The sequence below is a fragment of the Anomaloglossus baeobatrachus genome, chromosome 2 (genome assembly GCF_048569485.1).
Source record: "Anomaloglossus baeobatrachus isolate aAnoBae1 chromosome 2, aAnoBae1.hap1, whole genome shotgun sequence".
Taxonomy (NCBI): Eukaryota; Metazoa; Chordata; class Amphibia; order Anura; family Aromobatidae; genus Anomaloglossus; species Anomaloglossus baeobatrachus.
Window position 1 is genome coordinate 492,414,663 of NC_134354.1, and position 14,479 is coordinate 492,429,141.

The 14,479-nt window shown below is 43.4% G+C and overlaps 1 protein-coding gene across 2 annotated transcripts in view; it reads left to right on the forward strand.

Annotated features, from left to right (window-relative positions):
* The first annotated feature begins 2,938 nt into the window (after nt 1-2,938).
* The window catches only part of SLC9A4 (solute carrier family 9 member A4), a 78,992-nt gene continuing 67,451 nt past the window's right edge, over nt 2,939-14,479 (forward strand). For both annotated transcript variants that reach the window (XM_075336479.1, XM_075336480.1), the window contains exons 1-2: nt 2,939-3,471; nt 13,690-14,153. In XM_075336479.1, coding sequence (XP_075192594.1) covers nt 3,273-3,471; nt 13,690-14,153 — 663 coding nt within the window. In that variant the 5' untranslated portion in view covers nt 2,939-3,272. The remainder of the gene's footprint in view (nt 3,472-13,689; nt 14,154-14,479) is intronic.

Below are 14,479 nucleotides of genomic sequence, written 5' to 3' on the forward strand. Positions count from 1 at the left end.
CGCGCGCCACCGATGGGCCTCAGGTGAGTCCTGAGCAATAAAAAGATGACCACTTCCCTGTCACAGCACCTCCTGACGAAGCGAGTGTGAAACGCGCATAGAGGTGCTGGGCAGTGTGGTCTTACAGGTAGTGGTCCCTTGATTATTCCTAATCTGCTTCCAGCAGATTCCCAAGCCTCTCTTTTGGTCAAAAACCCCGTGCCTACCCCTCCCCCCTTCTCTTTGGGGTGGCAGGTTGGTATGGTATGTACTTGGGGTATTAAACATGCTCTGACCTGAAGTTTGGTAAAACATCATATGGGTACTAATTAATAACTCAACTGCAGTAATGCATGTCTTGACCTTTCTAATTTATGATGGTTATTTATATGTATGGGATGCTTGCATCTGCATGTTGTATTAACCCTGCGTATCAGCTTTTCTGATTACATTTGCTGGAATGTCAGTATTAGCACTTCTGATGTATTAGGGGTATAAGCATACACCTTTTTATGACTGCTGAAGCACATTAGATTGGTGTTTGTGTGCAAATTAGCTCTGATGCACTTTAGGGTGTATGCGTATACCCAAACTTTTCTTTGACCACTGCAACTATACCAACTTTATATACCACACTGTCCCAGGATTGTTTTTCTGTGTTTTTAAGGGGAATGACTTTTAACTGTGTTCTTTTTGACATCCGTCTCTAATTATGTGATACTCTGTGATGTTAATAAAATTTGTATTTTTTTGAAATTCTGTGTACTATCTTTAATGCACTATATAATTACGCAGGTCTAAATGTAGGTTATATATAGGATGGAGGTAGTAGTTGGAGGTTAGGAAAGTCTATTAGGATCGTGAAGCCACTTGTGGTACGTAGCCAGGGATGGGGGCCGCTGCTGCAAGGTCTCTCACCGGGGAAGATGTTAAGTGCAGCTGGGATGGTGTTGTGCCGGTGCTGCTCGGATCCGGACCCACTGTGTGACTTGAGGGATCCTCTGGACCCAGGGGATCACACGGACATGCCGAATAAAAAGGAGGACGAAGTTGTACGGCCTTGGCCGTATTTGGTTCGTGACGCCACTCACGGTGTGTGGTGAAGTGGGACACCACCGCTGCTGTTGTGGGATACCCGGGGGCAATGTAGTGGCAGCCGGATGTTAACCCTTCCTTGGGTAGGGATGGTTGCCCCGGGGCCCAGTGTCTCTGTGAAGGGTATGGCGATGGCAAGGCCTCGCGCGCTCTGTCGTACCAGGGGATGATTCGTTACTTGCACTTAAATGAATCACACGAGTCTTTTGGTAAACCAAGGGGCTGGTGGCTGGCCGCCTCGGCCGGTTGTACTCTGGTCCCCCACCCGGGCTGGTGGTCGACGTCTTTTTCCTCTGCACTGTGTTTGCTTGTGTTGGACTTCCCGGTATGGAACACAGGAGTCCGCTCCCGGCTTGTTGTGTGCCTGAGGAGCCGTGCCCGTCTGATGCTGACCCGTGGGATCTACAGGCACTGGCGGTGGCCCTATCCCTCTCTGTGGGTGGTTGTCTACTTTTCGGGACTTAGGTTGGGACAGGACTTGTAATCCTGCCATCAATCGGTTAATTAGCTTGGCCGTTGGTCCCGCTCCTGGCTTCAGGGTCCGAGTACACCCTCTGTGCACGGTTTCCGGGTCGGGTCTCTGGTGTCGGTACCAGCAGGCTCCAACCCTGTCCTAGTCTACCTCGGATCTCCGGCTGCCATCTTCCCGTCTCCTGCTGATGGAGACCACCATCTGCCACCTAGCCAAGGTACCAGGACTCCGACCCTGGCACCGTCCAACTTGAACTTCTCCTCCGCTGGAGCTACACCTAGCCCTACCCCAGATGGTCTGAGGAGCACATCTCTTAATTGATGTAAAAAGACATGAATCCATGAGACACATTCATTCCTGCTCTGAATGTGTCAAAGGTCATCATAAGTTTGTACTCTGGGAGTATGAATGTGTCTCATGGATTCATGTCTTTTTACATCAATTAAGAGATGTACTTCTCAGACCATCTGGGGGCATCACAGCCCTGGACCAGACCCTAATCAGAGGCCAATAAAACTTTCACACTGAACTGCAGCAATATTTATGGTCACAACAGTTTGTCCTCTTGCCATAGTGATAGTTCTGCTTCACATAACTTGTTTTATTTACTGCCCCATTCTATGTCCTGTTGTGTATAAATATGTGACTCTTCAGATTTTGTGTTATATTGAGCCTGAAGAAGAGACCTGAGTAGTCTGGAAAGCTTGCTATTATTACCATCTTTTCAGTTAGCCATTAAAAGGTATCAACCACTGAGGACTTCAGTTCTTTTAAACAATTTTTTATCTCTACTGGCTAACATGGTACAAAGATATTTTTTACCTAGATCTTTCAAGAATGACATCCAGGTCCTCCTTAAATTTGTTCCTTGAATCCTCATCTAACTGTGATATTGCTGAAAGCTTCTTCTCTAGATGTAGAAGATGCCCCCTTTTCATCACTGCAGGCCTAGATGTAAAAAGATGATTAGAAAGAATTGTGTATTTCTATCCATGTATTTGTTAATTTTAATTAGATCAGTCATCTTCCTTCCAAATCTTGTAACTTCAAGGTTGACAACCTGTCTTTACTGGAATCCACCCATTTATTTGATAGCCTTAGTCAATCGCCCTCCTCTGCACTCACTCTAGTTCATCTATGTAAGATGATAAGTAATCTATAGGTCAGAATCCAGATATTGGTAAATATATATATATATATTTTATGAACACTGAAAGAAATATTGTAACAAATGATCTACAAATTGTTTTTACTAAAATCAAAAAGTAGTTGTCCTGGCTGTTCACAAGGTGGCAGCCTTGTTATCGGTACACATAGCCTGGCAGGAGTTTTGTGTGGAATAACCACACCTATGCACACCACACTCTGCTGAGGTCAGTCTGTTCTATGTATCAGGTTTCTCAATGGCACAGATTCAGTAATGTACGTGTTTTATGGACTTACTTGCCGGTGGACAATATTGTATCTTTAAATTTTGAAGGGATTATGATGATATCTTAGGTATATACAGTGACCAGGTGACTTATTCATAATAGAGGCATGATTGTTTCTCATCATTTGACTAATAGAACTGTGTTCTGGGATTCCTTTTTCATAAAATGTTAGTGCATTGATGGTTCTTCGCTCATGTTTTATGGGTGACACAGTAAAACAATATGTTCTCGAATATCTTGATGAAGTCTATTTTTTAATATTGCTAAGCAGAATACTTCATTACATATAAAGGATGGAACCAGGCACTCTTCTCACAGTTCTGCTCATTTTGAAGACCACATATGGAAGCTCAGAGGTCAACACCGGGACTCCCCTTACAGAAGGTTCAGAACCAAATGGAGGATTTCATGCTTTCACTGTGGATTATAACTTGGTTCAAATTCCCTATGAAATCACACTATGGATTATTCTTGCTTCCTATGCTAAAATTGGTAAGTACGGTAGTTTACAATGTAGATGTTATGTTTTCTATATTTTTAAATCATTGACCTTTCGTCTTGGGGATAGGTGATTCATTCATTTTGGAGTTCAGCAAATTACAATTCACACAAGCTACTAGTAGTCCAGAAGAGAACAAAAACCGCTATGACCAGTGACTACTGATGTTTTCTATAAAGGAAAATGTGTAAATCTAAGGTTTAATAGAATCGTTTTGAAATTTTGAGCACCTTAAAGTGAACCTGTCATCAGAAATTTAGCTATAAACCTAAAAGTTTCCCCCTCTGCAGCTCCTGGGCTGCATTCTAGGAAGCTTCCTATAGTTTTTGTGGCCCCTTTTATTCCAAAATAAATACTTTATAAACTTGTACCTTTTTTTATGCAAATTTCTTTAATCGTCCATGGGGGCGGGCTGCCTGATGTACGTTGCTGTCCTCCTGCCGATTTACGCCGCCCCCGAACGCTGAATTTCAAACCTCAGGATGCCGCCCCTGGGCGCCCGTGGTCCCGCGCATGCGCTGTGCTACTGTAGCGGTGCCGTGCACGTGTGACCGCTGGTGACGCTTTTGCGCGGGCACCGACTGCTCCGTCCGCTCCTCCCATCTATTTCCTGCTGCTGAGCAGGAAGGGAAGGAGGTGACGTCCGGTCATCTGGCCAGCGAGCGTTTGCGCAGAACGCTGGAGGAAGAGGGGAAAGTGCGGTCACGAGGTTATGGGCGGCACTTGCTGATGACACTTACAGCGCCGCCCATAAACTCGTGCCCGCGCAAAGTGTCAGTAGCGGTCACACGTGCACACAGTGCACGGCACCGCTACAGTAGCACAGCGCATGCGCGGGACCACGGGCGCCAGGGGCGGCGTCCTGAGGTTTGAAATTCAGCGTTCGGGGGCGGCGTAAATCGGCAGGAGGACAGCAACGTACATCAGGCAGCCCGCCCCATGGAAGATTTAAGAAATTTGCATACGAAAAGGTACAAGTTTGTAAAGTATTTATTTTGGAATAAAAGGGGCCACAAAAACTATAGGAAGCTTCCTAGAATGCAGCCCAGGAGCTGCAGAGGGGGAAACTTTTAGCTTTATAGCTAAATTTCTGATGACAGGTTCCCTTTAACACTTCTTGTGATGTGCTGTATATTCATGTGCTCCATACATATTGTATACATTTCAAGGACATTCTCATACACCCAAATGAAGCTTGTCCTATAGATACAACCCCCAGTTATATAGTCATATATATTCACATGTATGGAAGAAATCTTTAGTGTATGACATTTTTAAAAATAAGTGTTACTGTACTCTTAAAAACTTTTATCTTCTATATACGGTAGTTAAATAACACTATGACCCCTATGTTCCTTACATGTTATATTATCCCATACATACAGTTAGGTCCAGAAATATTTGGACAGTGACACAATTTTCGCGAGTTGGGCTCTGCATGCCACCACATTGGATTTGAAATGAAACCTCTACAACAGAATTCAAGTGCAGATTGTAACGTTTAATTTGAAGGTTTGAACAAAAATATCTGATAGAAATTGTAGGAATTGTACACATTTCTTTACAAACACTCCACATTTTAGGAGGTCAAAAGTAATTGGACAAATAAACCAAACCCAAACAAAATATTTTTATTTTCAATATTTTGTTGCGAATCCTTTGGAGGCAATCACTGCCTTAAGTCTGGAACCCATGGACATCACCAAACGCTGGGTTTCCTCCTTCTTAATGCTTTGCCAGGCCTTTACAGCCGCAGCTTTCAGGTCTTGCTTGTTTGTGGGTCTTTCCGTTTTAAGTCTGGATTTGAGCAAGTGAAATGCATGCTCAATTGGGTTAAGATCTGGTGATTGACTTGGCCATTGCAGAATGTTCCACTTTTTTGCACTCATGAACTCCTGGGTAGCTTTGGCTGTATGCTTGGGGTCATTGTCCATCTTTACTATGAAGTGCCGTCCGATCAACTTTGTGGCATTTGGCTGAATCTGGGCTGAAAGTATATCCCGGTACACTTCAGAATTCATCCGGCTACTCTTGTCTGCTGTTATGTCATCAATAAACACAAGTGACCCAGTGCTATTGAAAGCCATGCATGCCCATGCCATCATGTTGCCTCCACCATGTTTTACAGAGGATGTGGTGTGCCTTGGATCATGTGCTGTTCCCTTTCTTCTCCAAACTTTTTTCTTCCCATCATTCTGGTACAGGTTGATCTTTGTCTCATCTGTCCATAGAATACTTTTCCAGAACTGAGCTGGCTTCATGAGGTGTTTTTCAACAAATTTAACTCTGGCCTGTCTATTTTTGGAATTGATGAATGGTTTGCATCTAGATGTGAACCCTTTGTATTTACTTTCATGGAGTCTTCTCTTTACTGTTGACTTAGAGACAGATACACCTACTTCACTGAGAGTGTTCTGGACTTCAGTTGATGTTGTGAACGGGTTCTTCTTCACCAAAGAAAGTATGCGGCGATCATCCACCACTGTTGTCATCCGTGGACGCCCAGGCCTTTTTGAGTTCCCAAACTCACCAGTCAATTCCTTTTTTCTCAGAATGTACCCGACTGTTGATTTTGCTACTCCAAGCATGTCTCCTATCTCTCTGATGGATTTTTTCTTTTTTTTTCAGCCTCAGGATGTTCTGCTTCACCTCAATTGAGAGTTCCTTAGATCGCATGTTGTCTGGTCACAGCAACAACTTCCAAATGCAAAACCACACACCTGTAATCAACCCCAGACCTTTTAACTACTTCATTGATTACAGGTTAACGAGGGAGACGCCTTCAGAGTTAATTGCAGCCCTTAGAGTCCCTTGTCCAATTACTTTTGGTCCCTTGAAAAAGAGGAGGCTATGCATTACAGAGCTATGATTGCTAAACCCTTTCTCCGATTTGGATGTGAAAACTCTCATATTGCAGCTGGGAGTGTGCACTTTCAGCCCATATTATATATATAATTGTATTTCTGAACATGTTTTTGTAAACAGCTAAAATAACAAAACTTGTGTCACTGTCCAAATATTTCTGGACCTAACTGTATGCAAAAAATTAGTATATATATATATATATATATATATATATATACATATATATATATATATAAAAAATATATATAAATATATGTACACAATATATATTGTTATTATTATTTTTTGTGTTTTTTATAGCTATAGTATTGTTTTAATACATTACATTAAAATCATATTTTTTATGCCTTTATTTAGTGTACTGGCTCTATAGTTATAATTGAGACATGCAGGACGCACAGGTAAATCACAAAAAAAATATTCAAGCAACAACTCATGAATGATGAGAACAGAGTAGACAGAGTCTTTAGATTTGCTTAATAAAAAGAGCCCATACAAGCCAAAGTTTAGAAAGATATTAAATATTTTATTAAAGTGCTGTTGGGTATAAAAATACATAAATATACATATGGACCAGAGGGAACGGTGCTGAAGGGGAAAGAACCTCACGTGTCCCGGAGAGTGGAAAGGGAAGATTATTCGTCAACCGTGATCTTAAAGAGATTATTAAAGGCAATTGCCCAAGACCATAAGCAGAGCTGCATCATAACATAGTAAGAAGGAAACCACATGGAGTGAAAAAAACCCTTCCATGTACCATATAGTAGAAGGCAGCACTACTCACCTACTCAGATCACTGAAACACCAGGATAAACATGGGGGACCGGCGTCCCAACACGTGTTTCGCGTTTAGGTATGCTTCGTCGGGGGTCTATAGTTATCAAAAAAGAAACTTTCAGGCCATGTTCCATGTGCGTAAACACTTTTTTGTATCTTATCAAGTTTTCTACACCAAAATACAGAATTCGGTAGTAATTTGATGTGTTTATTGTGTTTTGGTCTTTTTTTTATACACATTTTGTCTCTTTTTTTGAAGTTTAGGACAATATTTTTTAATGTTTTTGTTTTTTTTAAAAAACGCTAGGATTCCAATCGTAAAAACTCTATTGCAGTTTTAACATAATTTTTTTTTTCAAGCTACCCATAAAAGGCTAAATGAAAAAAAACGCACTATATAAAATGCAGTGTCTATAAACGCACATTGGGCATGAATTTTCATAATCAATTGTTTCACCCACAAAACTCTGCAGCCATTATACAGCTCTGCAAAATCAAGTTAAATTAAACAATCACAAAACTGGAACTACAACAGCATTGGCTTATACACTTGTGGTATTTTAATATGAGGGGGACATACTTCAAATTTTGTTTCTTTCATGTGATCCTGTGGAGATACCGGTAGCAATTTGTATGTAATTTGTATTTTAAATTCGGAGTTAATATTTCTGTGGATCTTTAATGCAGATTTGAACCTTTTCAAAAAATCAGCAGCAAATCCGCCCAAGTTTTAGTAAAGTCTGTCCCCATCAGTACCTCAGTGTTCAAAATATCTGATCTTAAAAGGTTACTGTCAAAATCACAAGTTAATGCTCTTTCCATAGGAGTTAACTTACTGATCATTGTGGGGCCAACCACGGGACCTCCAGGGATTCCGAGATTCGGGCTCTGGAGGTCAAAAGATGGGGCTCTGTCTGGCCTCACTCCATAAATTGTCAATGGGACTCTCATAGAACCTGAGCATTGTAAGCAGAGGCCGAGCATGGGAAGAATTGCTCAATTTAGGACGGTGATGCAGAATCCCATCCTTAAGGGTGCTTTACACGCTAACGATATATCGTCGGGGTCACATCATTAGTGACGCACATCTGGCGCCGTTAGCGTCATCGCAGCATGGTGACACCAAGAAGCGACGATCAACAAGCGCAAAAATGTGAAAAATTGTTGCTCGTTAACACGTCGCTCCTTTTCCAAATATCGCTGCTGCTGCAGGTACAATGTTGCTCTCCGCTCCTGCGGCAGCACACATTGCAGGAACGACGAACATCTCCTTACTTGCGTCCACCGGCAATGAGGAAGGAAGGAGATGGGCGGCATGTTCCGGCCGCTCATCTCCGCCCCTCCTCTGCTATTGGACGGCTGCCGTGTGACATCGCTGTGACGCCGCACGAACCGCCTCCTTAGAGAGGAGGCGGATCGCCGGCCACAGCGACGTCGCAGGGAAGGTAAGTCCGTGTGACGGGTGTAAGCGATGTTGTTCGCCACGGGCAGCGATTTGCCCGTGACGCACAACCGACGGGGGCGGATACGCTCGATAGCGATATCGGTACCGATATAGCAGCTGTAAAGTACCCTTATGAGTTCCAGAGCCCTAATCTTGGCATTGCTGGAGGTCTCCTGCAAACAACAAGTTTTCGCCTAGCCTGTGGAAAGGGCGTAACTTGTGCTTTTGGGAATAACTTTTCAGATGTTATTTCCAGTGAGTTTTGCTTGTTGTCAGCAAAGTCAAACTAGCCATTACTCTTTTTCTCACAGATTTTTCCAGAGGAAATAATAAATTCAACCAGGATAATTATATGTTATTAGAATATCATACCATGGTGCAAACATATTATACATGTTAGTATCCAAAACAGATAGCTGATCTTATCATTATCATACAGAAACATTTTTTTTATTTAGACTTTCATTAGTAGAGATATTAGAAGAAATCTTAGATAAGGTAATATCATATATGTAATACAAAATATATAAATACTAATTATATAAATACAATGAAGTCAATCATACACAATGTGTATGATTGACTCCATTGCATTTACCGTATAGAATTTGTTTAATATAGCAGTGGGGGAAAATAAGTATTTGATACACTGTCTACTTTGCACATTTTTCCATCTACAAAGAATGGAGAAACCTGTAATTTTTATCGTAGGTACACTTCAACTGTGACAGACAGAATAAAAAAAAATCCAGAAAATCACATCATAGGATTTTTAAATAATTAATTTTTATTTTATTGCATGAATTAAGTATGTAGCGCGCCTGACTATGTCAGGGTGCAGCAGGGAACTATATCATGTCACCCAGGGTGCAGTCACTGACATCCGCACTACAAATCCCAACCACACCCCTCACCGGGGCTGGACAGACACACCAGTGGGTTAGTCAAGTTGGAGCACGGCCGCCCACCTAGGGGCCAGGCAGACTGGTGGGAGGGAGGAAGTTAGTTGGAAGTTAGCCCACAAGGAGTGAGGAGCAGCGAGTTGGAGCTCCCAGGGAGGTGAAAGGTTGGGTCGCAGACGGTAGTCCGGGACCACAGGAGTCGGGGACCGGTATTAGGAACAGGAATGTAACGGACGCAGTCTAGGAGAACTGTTGGCACCAGAAATCCCAGCCACCTTACCGGTACCGAGCACGGCAGGGTACAGAACCCTAGATCGGGGAGTAGCTTCAAGCAACCTGATAATTAACCTGTGGAGGATAGTTTCATTATGGACTTTCCCCAAGAACTCAGAGATTGGAGGCATCAGCACAATGCCATGGATAGGGTTCTCCAAAACACACAACCCATTGAGATCCCAAGTGCCAGCCACCAAGAGCACAGCTGCCATACACACGGGTAGCGGGGCCCCGAAAGCTTCAAGCCAAGGGGCCACAACAGTAAAACAATTTTTTCACGGAGGCAGGGCTCTGGACTTACCAAGTGACACTGTTGGGAGCGGGAACTGGACCGGCTCCACCCGTAGAGACTGCAGTGCCCAGAGTCTTTGGTTTACCATCTGTGTGAGTGTCTGCTTAATCCACTTGATTCAACCCCACGACTACCGCAGTGAGTAATCTAACCCCTGCACCCTGCTTCCCAAGGCCAAGCAAGCTACCTGTTCAGCAAATCCCCACAATCCGGGGCCTTCCTTACCTGTGAAGAAATTAACACCTGGCTGCCCCACACCATCTGCCCGGTACTCCCATTGGCAGCAGCGGTACTCCCCTTTACCACAACCCGCAGGTGGCGTCACAAACATTTATCTCTTGTAAATACCCCCTTTATATTCAAGGTGGCCGCAAGCCCCTGAGTCAAGCGACCCTAGAGCCACAGCAAACTCCAGATCCGAGCAGTTCGACTGCTGCAGGGGTGGCACAAATATTTAATACAATGATTGGAAATGAGGCTTGCATAACATCACAATATCACATGAGCCCAGAACCGCAATACTGACAGCACTGGAACGGCGCCAGAATGGGAGGTGAGTACAAGGTCTTTAATTTTAACTGAGGGAAACAAGTGGAATAAGAATGAATTGTTCTAGTGTGGACAACAATCTGTGCCGCCCCCGCGACAGCCGACGGGCTGCTCGGACCTGGATCCGCAGTGGCTCGAGGGGTCTCTGGATCCGAGGCGGGGTCGCGTGGCTACCTCGGAAATAAAAAGGGGGGATTTGTGTTTTGGGGTGGTGAATGGGATAATGATCATGACGCCACCCACGGTGCGTGGTAACTAGAGAGACCACCACTGCTGTTGGTGAGTCCGGTGATGGTGTTGAAGCAGCAGGATGTTTAACCCCTCCGTGGGTAGGGGGTTTGGTGTCCCAGGGCCCGGTGATGGTATGGAGTGGGGAACCCGTCGGAGGTGAAGGGATATCGGGTACTCACACAGTCCAAAGTCACTGACGCTGACACCAGGTAAACCAAACTCTTGAATGCTCTACTTCTCTTGGTTGAGCACGCTGGGTCCGTGCCCATTTGGTGTTGCTGGTTGGTCTGAAGCCTTGTCCCTTGGCACTGTGTGTAACTTGGTGGATCCCTTTCGCCTAAGACTACTCGGGTCCCGCTCACCTGCGTGGCTAGCAAGGTGAGCCTGCTCTCAGGGTTCACGCTTGGGATTTTCTAGATGATTTTAGGAAGTCCTATCCCCCTCGTTGCACTAGTACCCCAATTCTGGAGCGGGTTGGGAATGGTTCCTGAAGACCCCGTTCCCGTCGGGTGAATTACTGGGCTGCGTGAAGCTACTTCCCAGCCTAGGGTCCGCGTACCCCGTCGTGCCCTGGCCCCTGCCCGGTTGTAGCACAAGGCAGCCAGCCTGCTCTCTGTAGCAGTACCATACCCCCTGTCACTACCCTCTGCGATCGTGGTTCCAGCTCCTTCTGGCCAGGCCAACGTCCGGCACCTGGGACGGGTACTGGAGCCCAGCTCCACAGCGTGACCTGCACTGTCACCGCTGTCTCACTGCTCAACTCTACTCCACTCAACTACTGACATTTCTGCCCTCCCTCTTCCATCCTCCCATTCGGGTGGTCCTATTCCCCTCATGCTGCCGAATGGGTGGTTGGTGGCTGTGGTGCAGAGTGTTTCTCAGGATTTATGTACACCTGTTGGTAGCAACACCAAATTGACAGGACCCGTAATCAAGGAGGAGTGGGTACCATGCAGAAGGGCACCCATGCACGGCACCCTTGTGATGACCTGATAGGCCAGGGTGTCACAAATCTTTAAACAGATTAGCCTGACTGCTGTGCACTTGAGATGTAGTACCTGTAGTGATAATCTCCTACTGATAAAACACATTGTATTGAAGCTACATCACACAAAATAAAGAGACAGAACATTCTAATCAGGCTCTCCTACCCTATGTTTTGGTATATTGCAGATTAAATAGCAAAAACTTGGTGACAGATTCCCTTTACCAATTAATATACCTTCAAACAAGTACCTTTCACCATAAAATTGCTTTAATACCTTGTTATATACTAATTAATGGCTGACTAGCTATGGATATGGGGAAATTGTTTTTCTCCAGACTAATTGTCCCACCAACCATGTTACTACGACCTACATGAGTGACAAGATATTCCGCATCATTCCCGATTCTTTGCAAACCTTTACCTCCTTGACAATCCAAAGTATACTGGGTGTATGTACTTGGGCTTCAATGGTGCACTGCACATGTTCAAGGATGCAGCAGTGATGTAGGACATAGACAGACATTATCTGCAAAGGGGGCGGTAATAGCTGGCTAAGTCCTGCATCCTCACTGCCTGCCTGTGAATGTGCAGTATAAAGACATGGGGCAGTCTGGTGACCCTGGTGAAGCTAACAAGTTCACTATAAATTGTAGATATTGGGGGTGTGCACACTGGACATTTTTACTGCAGACCTCTCACTTAGGATAAGCTACAACGAAACACAGCAGAAACAGACGGGCAAAGCTGCAAATTTCACTGTTGAGATCCACTATAACATCAGCAGCATAAATTAACATGTTATGAATTTCAGCACTAATAAATTAATGCTGTGGATAATCTCAGCACCATGAGCATGATAGTTCTTAAAATCTCATGCATGGCACATCATATACTTCACATTTACACATACCCTAAAAGGTGTAGGTTGGACTATGTATACACCAAAATACTTCAAATTTGCAGTTATGGTAAAGTATTGTCTGTGGGAATGTTCCTGCACTCCTTCATAGATGACTGAAGTATTAACTTGTACAGTTTTTACATCTATATATAAGACCTACCCTGAAAATAAACCCTAGTAGGATTTTAGGGGCTTTTTTGAGTATGCTTAAAATATAAGCCCTACTCCAAAAATAAACACTTGTTGCGGTTCCTTAAGGAAGTGTCCAAGCATCTAAAAAAGTTAAGAATATAGCAGAAATCTTCATCAAAGTAAGCAGATACCCCCAAAAGAGAGCAGACCCCCCTTCCTGACCCAAAAAATTGCACTCACCGCTCCCCAAACAATTGTACTGAGCAAATGCCCATGGTGGATGACCTCTCACACAGAGATCTGCATCACTTTCAGGTCCCTCGCCGTTCCAGCTGCATTGCACTGTAGATCTCACAAACAGATTTGGTACAAGTGTCATTCCACACAAGTAATACTTCTTCCAGTGACCAGGATGAGCCAACTGCTATAGACCTGACAGTGACCCAGATTTGTACGTGAGAGCCCATTTACTTGCCAACTCTAATTGTTTGGGGTCTGGTAACTGCAATTCATTTAGGGGGTGTCTGCTTTCTTTTAGGGGTAAACTTAGCACTTTAAAGAGAATAATAAATTCAAGCAGGTAATTTAAACCTTTATAAATATGTTATGTACCCACCATTAAAGGACGGGTTCTGCAGTATGAGAAAAGCAAATCAGATAAGAAAATCTACATCTGAACCAGTAATAAGAGTAACACAAAATGTTGATGATCCAGAATATGAACATCTTTCATAGCAAAAAATATTATAAGACCCTGTTTTATTTTTGGGGAAACACAGTAGATGTCAAAAATCTAGGATTAATCACATCATTCTTATAAAACATTTATATACTGTAATTATTTTATCCTTCAGGATTTCATCTTTACCACAAATTGCCAGCAATAATGCCAGAAAGTTGCATCCTGATTGCCATTGGTGTATTACTTGGTGGAATTATTTTTGGGACAGATCACAAAGCTCCACCTGCTATGAGAACTGATATTTATTTCCTTTACCTTTTGCCTCCAATTGTGCTTGAAGGGGGATATTTTTTACCGACTCGGCCTTTCTTTGACAACATTGGAACTATTATTTGGTGGTCAGTGATGGGGACCTTAATGAATGCATTTGGCATTGGCCTTTCCCTCTGCGGTATATGCCAGATTGAAGCTTTTGCATTAAGTGACATTTCTCTGCTGCAGTGCTTGTTATATGGAAGCCTTATTTCAGCCGTGGATCCAGTGGCTGTCCTTGCTGTTTTTGAAGAAATATCTGTCAATGAACAGCTGTACATGATGATTTTTGGAGAGTCATTGCTAAATGATGGCATAACTGTGGTAAGTAGTTAAAAATCATAATATAAGTACGGTATATATCTTCATGAAAACAAGTTAGATTACTTTGACAACCATGAATTTCATAAATCTGATGACTATCTTTTCCAATGTTATTTTCTGAAACATGCTCTTGAATGTAACCATTTAACAGGAGGTACAGCACTAAATACTCAGCAAAAAAACATTTTTATTAATGCAAAATTGCAGATTATTGAGTGGCAGAGGCAACTGGGCGTCAATTAGAGACGTCTTGTTTACTCCCTTAGCAACATCCGCCATGCATATACAGTATGGTGTCAGTAGACAATGATTGACATGGATTGTGT